Below are 14,936 nucleotides of genomic sequence, written 5' to 3' on the forward strand. Positions count from 1 at the left end.
CGTAAGAATTTTAGATAAGTGTTTTAGATAAGGCTTAGTGATTTTCTAGTTGTCAATTTTGATTAGCACATCCATAACCATTTGACCACAGGATCTTGTCTTTGAAGTGTATATGTGAAATACCTTATCAAATTATGTTTATTATATATATATATTTTTTTTTTTTTGGGTAGAAAAATATATTTATTATATTTAGAAAAAAATAAACACCACAACGATGTGATCTTAATTTTTTTGGATAGACAATTGTAATTCATATAAAACAATTTTTAATTTACCAAAAAAAAAAAAAAGATATAAAACAATTTTTAAGAATAATGATTGAAGGATTATTTATACTAACCTTCAAAATGTCCAGTACAGCATCTAACTTGCATCATCTATAAACACGTCTAATTATAAATTACTCTTATATAATATATACAAATTTTGTCGGTTATAATGTCAACTGCTACACACAGTACATATTGTCACTTTTAGACAAAAATAAATAAATACCATAAATTATTTCATTTAAAAATAATAAAATTTGTTGTGCTTATCCTCACTCTAGTCTAAAATTTCTTTAGGTTGAATCTGGGCTCAATTGGAAACTAGATTCGGAGAACTTCCACAGCCAATAGGTGGTAAATATATTGCAATGGAGTTGTCAAGGAGGACTGTACCTAACACGTAGAGTTGAGTAGATTTATACATATATAATAATTTAGAGAGGGTTTCCCATGACGTCAGTGTGCGAGAATATTCCACGTTGTATCAATGTTAGCGTCAAGAACGATATCTTTTGTACGGGACTCATATTGTCAAAGTAAAAGAGAAAACAATTTAAAAAAAAAAAAAAAACCCATATAAGAGGATTACAGTACACTAACGTCATGAGAAACTTTTTCTCATAATAGTTTAGCGCGAAGGAGGATGCGCTAGTGCTTCTCGCTCTCTATCTCTCTCCCCCTTTGAGAGAAATGACCTCTCTGCTTCAAGGAGAGAGATAGAGAGTAGGACGTGGGCGCACCCTTTGTTCCAGGGCTGGAAAACCCATCCCATTGTTTGATACCAATTTTTTTTTTTCTTTCTTGAGACTAATAATAGTTTGATAACATATCCATATGTATTTGGGTAAATATATGGATCAATGGTGAGGATAGATGCATACATCCTCTTCAACACACCCCCCAAGGTCGACACGTGGACGAGGTGCCATTCGAATGGTGAGGATGGATGTGCACATCTGAGCATGGTGCACATGTTAGAATGGATGCACACATCGGTGCCCTATTGGCATCGATCACCATTGATACTGATACCAAAAAAAAAAGATACACATCTATATCATCACCGCCAATACCAATACGTATGGGCTGATAAGACTGATACAATATTGGTATCGATACCTAAATCTATGGCAGCATCACGACCCTCCACAAAAGCTTTCTCGAAATGATCAAGAAATTGTAAGGAATTAATTATGGGGATTCTTTCCCACATGGACACATTCTCTCATATAATGAGTTGTGGGATCCATATTGATACTCTCTTCACAAAAATATGAACCTCGTATTCAACTAATCTGTCTCCCTTATTATAATTTTCCATTCTTGCGTAGTGGGAAACCTCTGCCATTAATTAACATACTATATAATATATAGTCTTTGATTTTCTTTGATTTTGGAAAGATTGAAGGGTTTATAAATTTGATGCACATGGGATACTGGGCTATTTGGGATTGAGTGCAAATTGATCATTGATGAAGAACTTTAACAACCAATCCAATAATGGACAACAATAAATTACCCCACACACCCACCCCAGAGGAAACTTTCCCAAGACAGAATGAAAATATTGAAGAAAAGAAGAATGGATCTTAATGAGGATAGAAAAGAATCCCCTAAGGTCAACTGAATTGAATGCTCTTAAGATTAAAAATGGTGGAGGACCATTAGAGCATTCTATTCTGTTTGTGCTGACTTTTAAGGACCCTTGTTGCTGTTGCTTGAGATCAACCAGAGATATCAAATAGTAAAAAGGAACAAGAGAATGTGTGGAAAACTGTAGCTAAAGAGACTACACTACTGCTAACCCTCCCTTTTTTAAAGTTACACTTTATAGGTTGACAACCTTAGGAATTGGGATGCTCCAACACTAAATGCAGGGAAGGAAGGGGACAGTTTCAAATTTCAATGCCCCTACATTTTGGACTAAGAGCAACCCTATATTTTACTTGGACCCCTACACAGTTCCTGCTGAATCAGTATACAAGATGGGCCTTTTTTATTTTTCATTATAGATTTTAATCTGAATCCATCCCAAAAACCCTAGAATTCTAAAAACAATCGACTGCTCTGAACAGTGAACAGTTGGAATCAGGATTGGTCACAGTCGATTCCTATTCAAATCAGCCGATTTGATCGATCTGAATTCAATTTTTAAAATGGTGACCACGGAAAATTCCTTATTATGGGGCAGGATGGGTGTCATTAATAAAGGAGGGGATATCACGAACCTTCAGCTAGTAAGAGAGTAATAATGATGGTCATATTGTGGGTTTTTCTTTTCTTATGACAGAGGAAAACTTTTTAAAAAAAAAAACTAGAATTCAAGCTTCATTTAACGAACAACCAAAAAAAAAATAGAGAAGAAGCTTTTATTCATTCAGGACATGGCACTACTTTTATTGCTTTTGGATGGGACCATGGTTCGTGATCTCGATAGCGGTTGGACCGGATCAAGATCGAATCAGCCGATATGGATTGGGATCGTCCAAACTCGGGCAAATATGACACTTTTGTCCCTGTTTTCTTATAAAAAAAGTAATTTTCTTTTACATTTTTATCTGTCTGTACAGCTGGATCGGATTAGCATCGGAACTCAAATGTTTATTCCAAACAGGCCAGAAAACCAATTCTATTTTGTTAGACAGTCATTATCAATAAGTTTCCATTTGCTTGGTCATTCACCTCTGATGACCAAAGTTCATCAACTCCGACAATCAACTTGATGATATGTTTACAAAGGCGCTGTTTCGATCTGCATTTCATGGTGGTTATTCCAAGCTAGGAATGAGACCTAGCTTGATGAGTGTTAGAGGTGCATCTTAGTTGTAATTAGGCTAAGTAGTTTAATTTCTTTCCTATTGTAATTAGACCTAGGTTCCTATTATGATTGTGATTAGGCCGAGCTTGTTGAAGAATTTTATTCCTGTTTTGTAATTACTTCAGAATATTGTAAATACAGGTTTGCTGTTGCGGTAGATTATTCCACTCTATCGCACAGCCTTCTCTCCTATCTCACATCTTCTCTCATCTTCTTCCTCTTTCATCCTCTCTGCCCTGCGGTTCTTGAGTTCTGGTTTAATTACAACCCTGATTGGCAATTTCAGCCAAATCAAACACAATTTGCAACATAGGTCCTATCCTTGCCCATTTTATGACTAGATTCAGCAACAAAGTCTAAAGTTGGTGCAGAGACATTACACATGGTTGTTGAAATATCTCATAATTATTTAGAGAGTATTGAGACCCAAGAGCACAAGGAAAATTGCCAGAAGTATGATGATTGCGAGAATTTCAAATTAAAGTGATCATTGTCTAGTTCTGGGATCTGAAAAATCTTTGCAACAGAACCTCCAAAGACAAGCTAATTGAAAGAGTAATCTGGAGCACTTTTCTATTAGTTTTCATGCTTGCATCTTGAGGCATGGATGGTCACCAAGATATCCAGCCTCAGTGATAAAGACTATAATTCACACAACTAAGTAATCTTGAGGCATGGATGGTCACCAAGATATCCAGCCTCAGTGATAAAGACTATAATTCACACAACTAAGTAATCTTGAGGCATGGATGGTCACCAAGATATCCAGCCTCAGTGATAAGACTATAATTCACACAACTAAGTACCAGACTAATGTAAGAATTCAAAGTCGGAACTATTTTCCTATTCTCTTTTTGCTTCAAGTTGAAATAGGATTTCCACAGCTCAAGGGAAAATCGATATACTGATAAAGCCCTCTGATGGAAACTCTGACAGATATCCTGCATTTCTACTAACTTCACCAAGATGCCTGCTGCTTCTACCAATATACGCTCTGATGCCACTGGGACAGGCCTGAAAGATGGAACTCAACAAAAAAGAGCTTGCCCAGAAGGAAATGTCATTACACATTTAAAGGGTTTAAAATGAAGCAAAGGTTCCAAACACCTTTCTTCTATTGGTTTTTTCTCAAATTTGTTGTCTCCCACAAGTTAGGATACTCAAATTCACCTCACATACATGGATTATCCCATGCATGAAGAGGTGGTCAACCAGCTGAGGCTGGACAATACTTCCCGAGAGCATCAGTTTTTGACCGTTGAAGGAGGCAGTCGACCAGCAACAAAAATTTACTTTGTATCTCTTTACGAGGGACATATCTTTTGGGATTTCTTGGACAGGTATGTCCAAGAGGTATCTCTCCTCTATGAAAGGAGGGCGTCCTAGTCACTTGAGAAGATCTTTTGATCATGGGTATCGCCCTAGGGCATCAGCAGAGATCGGCATTGCATCAACAGAGATCGTAGCCTTTCCTTGGTTGCTATCATTTTTAAGTTGGGATATTCTTCTTTTGGCACTCTACATTTCTCTGGTTTTTTCCATGGCCAATCAATTCTCTGCTGCTCACTCAAGTAGTCTCTCCAAAACTCAGTTGTACGCTTAAGTGTCTTCTACTCTCTCTCTTCCTCCCTCACTGGTTTTGCCATATTCATGTACTGCTTTGAGAAGTTTTCAGAGCCTCCTTCCTCTGTTGATTGAGCACAACTCAAATGTGTCCTGACGTAGCCCAGTAAGCAAGTGCAACAACTACTAGAAGGGCCTGCAGAGCTATTTCATCTTGGAGGCCCATTCACAAGACCCGTATTGTACTGTTGGGGATGTCTATGGTCTTAAAGAGAGCAACCGGTGGTACGATCCAGTGCCACCGTATCTCCCAACAATTACAAGGTTTTCTGGTTGCAGTAAACGCATACGCAAGTTCGTGATTGGTCGTGAAGCTCTCCTACATTGCAGTAACGTTACACTTTGATAGCCATTTGGACAAGATAAGTCTCTCTCTCATATTCTGTTAAGTACATTTTACTACAAGTCTACAACACACAATGCTAGCATAGTTGGGATTCCTGGAAATCAACTTGCCAACTGATAAAACTAACAAGTAATTAGCTGGGAGAATCTCTATAATAGCCTCAACAACATCCACCAAATCCATGATTCTATCATATTTTTCAGCCAACAGAGATGTGTCATACCAAACTTCATGAACCAAGTTTGCAACAGAGCAATCAAATGGAATCGTAGGCAACGTGTATTGATGAGCGACCAAACCTTATGCTTCTTGATGTTTTGGATTAATTTTCTAGATAATGGCTCAGATAAGTGAAGATCGGGTATCAACCAAGTAATCATTCAAAAGATCATTTTTCCACCAATACAAGGAAAACCTATTGATTCCGATTTCGGACTCATCCAAAAGAAAAAAACATAGCATGCTCTCTAACATGGTGCTTAAAGTCTCAGTAGCAGCTACCTTTAATACTTTATCCATTGCTAAACAAGCCCCAATCTTGTCTTTCTGTGAAAATCTATATAGAGAGAGATTAAGAAACTAAAAAATTTATCCTTGGTGTTAGAAATAGCAACACATTCATATGGAATTGAACATGAAGGTGACTCTAAAAGAATGCGCAAATCATCATCCTCTGAGACATCTATTGAACTATCCAAGTAGTAGAATGATACCACAGAACCATCAATTCTTTTGCAAACTCAACTCTTCCATTCTCCAGAGCAAATTCGGCATACTGGTTCCAGATAAAATGAACTCCAGGGATCTCTCTAGGCCAGCTATGCCGGACCTCTTCAAACCCTTTAAAATCCAAATCCACAAAACAATCCCCATGAAATTGAGCAAAGGTGAGAACAAGTTCTAAACAGATCGGGTACTGTTTAATGTATTCGTGCAACAAAATTTTACAGCAATATAAGCCGTCCTAGTACTGCCATACACCTTACATGGCTCAGAAAAATCATGTGTGCTGATCTGAGAGCAGTTTCCTTTTCATCCGAATCGCAACTAATACAAGAAACAACCGAGTCTACTGCTATTTCCAACAGTTCTGCAACCCTATGCTTCTCATCAGGTGTTAGCAGAATGCAAGGCCATTCTATAATGAACAGGAGTTCTTTTTCAACTCAGACTGCTGTCTGCTGTACAAATGCGTCAGACAGTTTTTTGTACATTATTAGGTAAACACAACAAAACCAGTAGATGCATTTGTCAGATACTGTAAAGCATGTGAGGACATCTGAGAACAAGGAGGAGCTGTCATCTTTATTAATCCACTACCAACAGCAAGAGTGCAGAGATTCTTAGGATGTCCTTTCCTATATTTCCAGTCATGCATAGGAAATCTATCATCTGTAAAAACAGATCCTAGATGCATGCACTAGCAGGAACTGCATCTCCATTAGGAGCAGATGCGTGGTGGCAAAGTGCACACAATGCATTTTCATATGCAAGCAACCAATGATTTAGCTGTACCCAAATGTTGATGTACATAGGTTTTTAAGCTAAGTAGAACAAAAATGGGGTCCGCTAAATGGATCCTTGACCTATCAGTACCGAAACAAGAAGAAATTTTTTTTGGGGGAGGGGGGGGAGGGCTAAGAGGGTGGGTGGAGGAGCAAGAATGTTGCTCAAGCAGCAGAATCACATTCAAGTATCAGACATAGTTGTCACGGCGTCTAGACGACCCAAGGGATTGGAGAAGAGAAAAAAGTAAGGCGACACCAACAAAGCGGCCAAGACGCCTTGACAACTATGGTATCAGATACCATGACAACAGATATTGTGCTAATATTTTTTGGTTAGGATTTATAAACTTACTGATCAAATTTAGCAATGAACAATGCAAAACAAGCCCCAATCAAAAAATGTTTCCTAACCAACCTAACCGCAATAAACTTAAAATATTTAACATTCTATCCAAGGGATTCGAGATATTTTAGAATAAATCTTACTCCTATTTTCTAGGGGTGAGGAGTGGAGAACTGTTCTTATCTAGACAACATATGAGATGTTGAAACAAATTTCTAGACAACTTTACAGAAGAAGAGAGCGACGTTCAAATTAGTGCAGTTACTTCAGAAAAAAGGAAGTTCGAACTAGAAGCTAATGGATAGGAAATGTGGAACACTGTAAACAAAATTTGTAGGATCATAAAAATCTTGAAACTTAATCATGAAAGCAAAAGAACAAATGCATATGCAAGTCTAGTAAGAATGAATCAGAATTAAGAACTCAGAAAGCAAATGAAACAAATGAAAAAGAAAATAATAACCAGAATGGCCATAAGGAAATTAACAGTCCTAAATTCCTAATTGATACCTTGTTTTTAGTGAGCACAATCCATATTTATCCTTAGAACATAATGTTCAACATGCACCAAAGTTAGAAGCTATAAGTTGAAAAATGCAAGAAAATAAATAATGCATTGTAGGTAAATGGGAGTACCTCCGGAACCAAAAATTGATTGGTTCCTGACACTCATATTAGTAGTAGCTTCATTTCCAACATCAATATTAGCTCACTTCTCACTAGTACATTCTTTGAAGAAAATTTGATGACTGGTCTTCAACAAATTTCTATTTCCAAGCGCGCAAACAACTCAGACCTTAAGGAAGCTTTCAACACAAAGATAGGAGGAGCCATAGAGGAAACTTTCAACACAAAACATAACCAAGTTGATCCAATGGGGGTGAAAGCCATAGTTCTGTAAAGTTTGCCTCAAAAAGCCCCACTCGAGTCTATCATACGCCTTGCTCATATCTAACTTCACTGACATCAATTTCTACTTGCCTCTTCTTTGAGATTTTATTTTATGCACAATCTCATGACTTATCAGAATGTTGTTTTGGATGTGTCTTCCCTTCACGAACCCATTAGAGTTGAAAGCTATCAGTTTGTTGAGCAGAGGTTGGAGTCTTAGAACTATAATTTTTGAGACAATCTTATACCAGAAGTTGAAAAGACTTATAGGACGATAGTCCTCAATCGACATTGGAACATCCTTTTTGGGGATAAGAGCTATATAGGTCTTGTTAACTTCCCTTGAAAGGTCCCAATATTAAAAAATATTTGAACCATATTTGTGATTGATGGACCTACCACACCCCATAATCTTTGGAAGAACATACCCAAAAAAACCATCTGGTCCAGGGGATTTAGACAGGGCCATCTTCATAACTGTTCTCTTGATTTCCTCCTCAGAGATGGGTTGGAGGAGGGGGAGGTGTTGTATTCTTGAGTGACCCTGTCTCTGATATGCGTGAAATAGTTATCATCATATTGGTTAACTGCAGAAAAGAACAGAGAACGAAAATGGGAGTTAATGACTGTTTCCATAGGCTCAACATCGGTAATGAAAACCCATTATCGATTTTTGCTGCCACAGGATCTCCTTTTGATTGTTAGATCTTCTAAGGGATGCAAGAATAAAGCTTTCTTGTAAGTACCAATCATTTCCTCTCTCGCCCATATCAGTCATCATTAAATTATGGGGTTCTCCCTTAAGGTAATCCTCTTTTAGGCTTACAGAGTTAGATCTACAATATAAACTCTTGGTATGAAGGTTCAAGAAGCCAAAAACTTCTCAAACCTGGAAGGTCTCGGTTTTCTTTGAAGAACTAAGTTAAAACGAGTTCGGTGATCTGAAGGTAAGGATGTCAAAATGGAATCAAAATCGAATATCGGAATCGGAGCCGACTGTTTACGATCGAACCAAATCGCACCGTAGAAAAATGATCCGATTTTGATTTTATAGGTTTTCTTCCCGGTTCGATTTTGATTTTCACTGTAAAATTGCGGTTCTAAACCAAATAAGGAATTGAAAAAACCGAATAAAAACTGATACCTATTACTTGAATACTAACCCATGCATCAATTGGATTAATTAATAACATATAATTAATTTAATAAATACAATTATTGCATCAATATGAAACATAAAATAACTAAAATGCTATGAGTTAACTATATATTATATTTGTTCAAGTGTGAATTTAAAATTATGGATGATGTTAAAATAGATTAACAAAATCATATTTTTTAATAGAATAAATAGTTTGTTCATCATGTGAGAGTGGAGAAGGATAAAAAAAAAAAAAATAGGAAAGGAAAAGGACGGGTGAAGATAAAAAGTTTTATTTTTATCACATAGGCATATGAAATATAGTGACTGAGGGAAATTGAGAGAATGAGGAAACACAGGAATATAAAAAACCTTGAAAACCAATGTTGTTTTCGTTACTGTTTCGATTTTGATTTTGACTGATTCCTATCAGGTTCGGTTTTGATTTCCACCTTATCAGGGAGGTAGAAAGCCCATCTAACACCATTAAGGATCAGCCTCATTTCCCACAAAATGTTACGAGGAATAACAGGAAAAAGAGGTACTAAATAATGGCGTCGCCCGGACTTGAACCGGAGACCTTCAGTGTGTTAGACTGACGTGATAACCAACTACACCACGACACCACATATTAAGAATAATTTATTTTTTAAATAAAATCTAGTTATAAAATAATCAATATAAACTCGGGAGTTCTTTCACCCCAAATGGTTTTCTTTCTTTCTGCCCCTCTTTCTGCAAAACCCTAATACTCTCCTTTCCGAAAACCCTTATTCCTTCGGATCCCGATCTGCTTCTATAATCCTCTAGTTTTTATCATATCATTGGATCTGTAGCTTGTAATTTATAATTATCGAAAATGTCCAGTGCGTTGGACATGTCTCTCGACGACCTGATCAAGAACAACAAGAAATCAGGAGGGGGAAATTTTAGAGGCAGAGGTAGAGGTTCAGGTCCTGGCCCAGCTCGGCGATTTCCCAGTTGTGGCGCGAATCGAACGACGCCCTATTCGATGGGAAAGGTGATTTAGGGTTTCTTACTTCGATCTGTAGTTCGAATCCGTTATCGTATATCTTTGGGTTATATACGTTTCTTATTGGGTTTTTGCTTAATGAATGCTTTTGGTTCTTATACGCAGCCGGCTCAAGCACCGGATTCCTCGTGGCAGCACGATATGTTTGCTGATCCGATGGCAACGAACCCGGCACAGGCAGGTCGAGCTTCTGCAATAGAGACCGGGACCAAGCTCTATATTTCTAACTTAGACTATGGCGTCTCGAACGAGGATATCAAAGTAAGATCATCTTCTTTACTCCATGCTTGGTCCATTGGTTTCAGTTGTAAGAGGCCCCGTCTTTTGTTTCCTCCATGATCTGGCACAAAACTTTGTCGCGCATCCCCATTTTATAAATTTCATTGGTGCTTATATGTATGTGTAGCTTCTTCTTCTTCCTTTGTTTTCTTTGACGAGGGGAGAGAAAAGGAAATTTTTTTTGTAGATCCTATGAAATTTGAAGAAGAAAGGTGTGTTGTCAATGGTAGTGGTCAGAAGTTTATAGTCATTCTTTTAGGGTTTTACTGTGGGATGAGGTGGATTCAGTTTGAAAGAAATCTGGTATTCTGTGGTGACTTACAGTACTCACGGGAGAAAATTGGGGGTTGCGAAGTTATCACGATGATGGTGGCTCTCTATGATTATGTGTGGTGAAGTGAGCCAGTTGGAGCCCAGCAACTTGCTGCATAAAATACCCTATATACATGTTTCATCATCATTCCCTCCCCTTGTGAGCTCATCTTCCAGTTAATTGTCACTACTCAGTTCTACATAGGAATGAAGTAGTCTTTGTTGGGAATTGGGATCAGGGTACGTTTGTTTTGCCTTTCTTCCAAAGGATTACATTTTTCGAAGTTGTGAAGGTTTTGGAATCTATAAATGGGCAATGAGTATCTTATTGATGGGAAATTTCACTAATTGTTCGTTTGTTTGCAAAATTAGCCCTGTTGAACTCTGATGCTTTAGAGGTGCAGTTCAGGTATTCTAAGAAAAGGAAGATTTTTGGATATCCAGTTGAGTTGGAAGTTGCTTATTTTGTAGTTAATAGAAAGGAATATCAACTGCTGTTGCTTTCATATAGTTGGTGGAGTACCTGATGATCTAATTTACTTCCTTGGAAAGATTTTGTGCTTTGAGTGGTTGTATAAGGCAATAATTAGCTTTGTTGTGAGGCTTTTTGTACTAGATTGTGGGATTTCTTGATGTCTTTCCACTCTAAAAGAGTGAGAGCTCAAGCTATGATTAAAGAACAATCTATGGTCTTCACAGAACTGAGGCGGGTGGAATGTTAAGTGTCATCTTCCCCTAGGCCACAGGATTGTTAGTGAGTTCTTAAGGTGAGATTGACGGTGGTTATGATTTGTTGTTAATCTCAGTCTACTTTAGAATTTCTGTTCAGGTACAGAAGAAATCAAGAAACCCTAGATAAGTGAGGAGTTTAGTCATCTGAATTTCATTGGTAGTATGGTATAATTTGGATTCTAATTCCACTTGATATGGGTAGTGCATGGAGTATTGATGTTATTTGTTCATTTATTTCACTTCCAATTTGTGAGATTGTAGTGGGGAATGGGGATTATCCAAAATCAGAATTGTGGAGGATGCTTTTAATCAAAATGTTTTAGGATATTGATTTGGCAAAATTGGAATTGAATTGGGCAGTAGTCAAGATCGATGCTCACAACAGTCATTTTCAATATTTTGGTTCAAACTGGAATAGGGAGATGTATCAAACTGGATATTGTGTATAGAAGTAGAACTGGGTCCAGTTTATACAGATAAATGGACTCTAATTTAGGCAAAGTAGAAATAGAAATATAGTATTATTGAGATAGATCATAGATGACTACAACATTCATTTTTTTTCTTAGTTCAACTATTAACTAGGAGAGGGATCTAAGTGGATATTTTTGTAATGAGTGTGCAAAGGTCTTCTAAAGTGTTTTGTAGTAGACAAATATCAATAAACTTGAAATCTAACTTTTCTATTGAACAGTTATAAAGAGAACATGCGCAGAATATGAGATTACTAAGATGATGCATCTCAGCATTATGAATGATAAAGTTATATGGATACATGAATGGGAACTATAAATCCAATAGGTGATGTGATGATGTAAACTCATTGAAGATGTTTTACAATGTGCAGAGGAAGTGAATGGATACACCTGGGTGAGGGGTCTTTGTTGTAATTTGAGGGTGTTAAAAGCATATAGCAGAAGGCTTGAAAATGAGATGGGTTTAAATAATGAGAAGGGACATGAGTCCATATGATTTACAGAAACTATGGCTTTTAATAATGTGGAAGTTCGGAGCATAATTCGTGTGGCTGACCTGAGGTAATTTGTGACTGACAATATGCCTTGAGGAGTTCACTTTTGTGCTTTTGCACTTTGACCATATACATTCCAAATGTAGAGGGTTGTTATGTGGTATCAATTTTGTTCTAGAATGTGGAGATGCTTCTAAATTCTCTGGTTTGTATTGTCTGCCTGCTTGGTTATCTGTGAAACTCTCAGCATAAATATATTTTTTATTGATTTAGAACTATGTTGTTTTTCTGTCAAATATAGTGTAGTCATTGCTTGTTGTTACTTAGTGTTATGCTTTGTATCGACACTAATATCTCCTAGAATGAACTATAATCCATATTCCGGTGATTGGCTTCTAATATATATGTAGCTTTGTGCAGGAACTCTTTTCAGAGGTTGGTGACCTGAAGAGGTATTCAGTCCATTATGACAGGAGTGGGAGATCTAAGGTATATTATAATAAGTCTTGTATTATATGGCCCTGAGGAATTCCTTAAATCATGCAATATTGAAGAAAGATTCTCTCTCTTAGGGAACGGCAGAAGTAGTTTTTTCACGACGGGGGGATGCTTTAGCTGCTGTGAAGAGATACAATAATGTTCAGCTTGATGGCAAGCCAATGAAGATAGAGGTTGTGGGAACAAATGTTGTCACTCCTGCTGCTGTGCCTCCAGTTCCCAATGGTGTGTTCGGAAATTCTAGTGCTGTGCCAAGGAGGTATGTCTTTTTCACATTTCAGTGCTGCCATAGCAGAATCAATACATTGAACCTTAGGTTGATGAGTCTGTAATTCTAGAGAGGGTTGTAGAATTTCGTGTGATGTTCAGTTCTATCATATTTTTTCTAGAACGCTAATGATCAAAATTTGGGCAGATATAGCTGTTTAGTTCTCCAGTTTTTAGAATGACAAATGTTCTACTAATTGTACCATAGTGACACTATCTTGTCAGTTGGTTGGTGACAAGTTCAATTTCAGTAATGGCCACAAAAAAAATTTCTGGGAGAGCCAATGGTGGTTGTTCTTCCTTTCTTTACAAGTATTCTGTTGAATTTTTTTTCCTTTCAGAATTTGGGGGCGGGGGTTATTCTTCCTCCTTTTCTTTACGAGTATTCAGCTGGATTTTCAGATAGTATAAATCCTGTTTTCATGCACTGAAAAAGAAGAAAAAAGTTTCCTTTGAAAAACTTCCCTCTCAGACAAAAAACTCGGGAACAATATTTATGAATGCATTGGATCCTGTTGCCAGTTGAACATTGGGTATTTGCACATTCAAAAGTTCCTTGAACCTTTGTCCCTTCCTTGGTCAGATAATGGGCTACGTTTTAAATGGGAGTTTTTGCACTGAGAAGGCTGTAATTTACTAGATTACATTATGATTAAAATAAAATGTTGGCATAGAATAGAGTCATCCTTTCTTGTCTTAGAAACGAGGTAAACAATCCATTTGTTCTTGGGGCCTGACCTCTGAAAAAAAGGCTAAAAGAATCTGAAAGTCATGTCATTTCTGAGCCGAAATCAGCTAAAAAGTGATGATATGTACTTATAGTGAAGATGGTTATTATTGTTGTTATTAAGGGTATTATTGTTGTTATTAAGGGTATATCTTGTCTAAAATAAAGTGGAGTTGATACTTAGGATAAAACAAGTGGTTTACTTGAATGGAGAACCTGCGTTAGAATAAGAGTTTGCTATATGGGCTCGATCTTAAGTCAGGGAAAGGAAAGTATTTGATAGTGTTTTGCTAGTTATAATCCCTGACCATCCGCCACAGGTTTGTCAACAGTGTCCATAGTGCTTTTGCCTTTCTCGTGATAGGCCCATAACCAGGTCATGAAACTTAGTCATTTTGATCAGCATGGCTGCGGGTTTATGTGTTTGAACTGACTACTACCAAAGTCGTGGCTACGAGTTAAAGGTTTCTTACATATTGCTGCTTTCAAGATTGGTTGCACTGATATGAATTTTAATGCCGTTGTAATTCTATCCCTTTAGAAAATCTCAAGTTATTTCATCCTGCATTTTATGTGATTGGACTCATTGTTCTGATAATTGTTTTTTGGTTATGAATCTGCTTCAGTGGGCAAGGAAGGGGTGGTGCGATGGGACGGCTGCGTGGTGGTGGTGGTGGTGGCCGTGGATTTGGGAGGGGCCGTGGACGGGGAAGAAGTCGTGAACAAGTATCTGCAGATGATCTTGATGCTGATTTGGAGAAGTATCACTCGGAATCAATGCAGATAAACTGAGATCCTCCACGCATTCAGTTCAGAGGTCTTTCACAATGAAATTTTCATGGAGTGATTATGCATTATCCCCCAGTATTTTGTGTATTTTATGGAATATGCTACTATTCTGAGGAGTGAAAAATACAGAAGGAACTAACTGTTAAAAAAGTGTGGTTTATGGAGCTTGGGCTCTTAGTTTTTGTTGCCCGTTTTATTTGACATAGTACCTGGGTTAATGGACGGCTGCCGACACTGCTGTGCACTCCCCTTTTATTTTGTTATCATTTCTTTAGTTGTTTCACCTCATCCAGAGACGTGGGTTGGGGGGAGGGTGTGTGTGGATACTGACATCCTCTTGAGTGATCCAAGTAAAGGAGGTTTGCTGCAGAGGCTTAACCATGACTG

General features: G+C 37.5%; 1 protein-coding gene and 1 non-coding gene across 2 annotated transcripts; one reads left to right on the forward strand and one right to left on the reverse strand.

Moving 5' to 3' along the window:
* Positions 1-9,494: 9,494 nt before the first annotated feature.
* Positions 9,495-9,568, reverse strand: TRNAV-AAC. Its single transcript has one exon. It is a non-coding gene; the product is annotated as a tRNA-Val (tRNA).
* Positions 9,569-9,638: 70 nt separating this feature from the next.
* On the forward strand, positions 9,639-14,747 carry LOC122641007 (THO complex subunit 4A-like). Its single transcript, XM_043834322.1, has 5 exons — positions 9,639-9,963; positions 10,081-10,236; positions 12,689-12,757; positions 12,841-13,025; positions 14,387-14,747. Exons 1-5 carry the CDS (start codon positions 9,802-9,804, stop codon positions 14,550-14,552), a joined length of 738 nt encoding a protein of 245 aa, XP_043690257.1. The 5' UTR covers positions 9,639-9,801; the 3' UTR covers positions 14,553-14,747.
* Positions 14,748-14,936: the final 189 nt, after the last annotated feature.

This window comes from Telopea speciosissima, chromosome 1 (genome assembly GCF_018873765.1).
Source record: "Telopea speciosissima isolate NSW1024214 ecotype Mountain lineage chromosome 1, Tspe_v1, whole genome shotgun sequence".
In the NCBI taxonomy this organism is placed as follows: Eukaryota; Viridiplantae; Streptophyta; class Magnoliopsida; order Proteales; family Proteaceae; genus Telopea; species Telopea speciosissima.

Coding starts and splice junctions, on each gene's coding strand:
- LOC122641007 (XM_043834322.1), top strand. CDS start 9,802: ATGTCCAGTGCGTTGGACATGTCTCTCGACGACCTGATCAAGAACAAC. Junction 9,964..10,080: donor CGCCCTATTCGATGGGAAAG/GTGATTTAGGGT, acceptor TCTTATACGCAG/CCGGCTCAAGCACCGGATTC. Junction 10,237..12,688: donor TCTCGAACGAGGATATCAAA/GTAAGATCATCT, acceptor AGCTTTGTGCAG/GAACTCTTTTCAGAGGTTGG.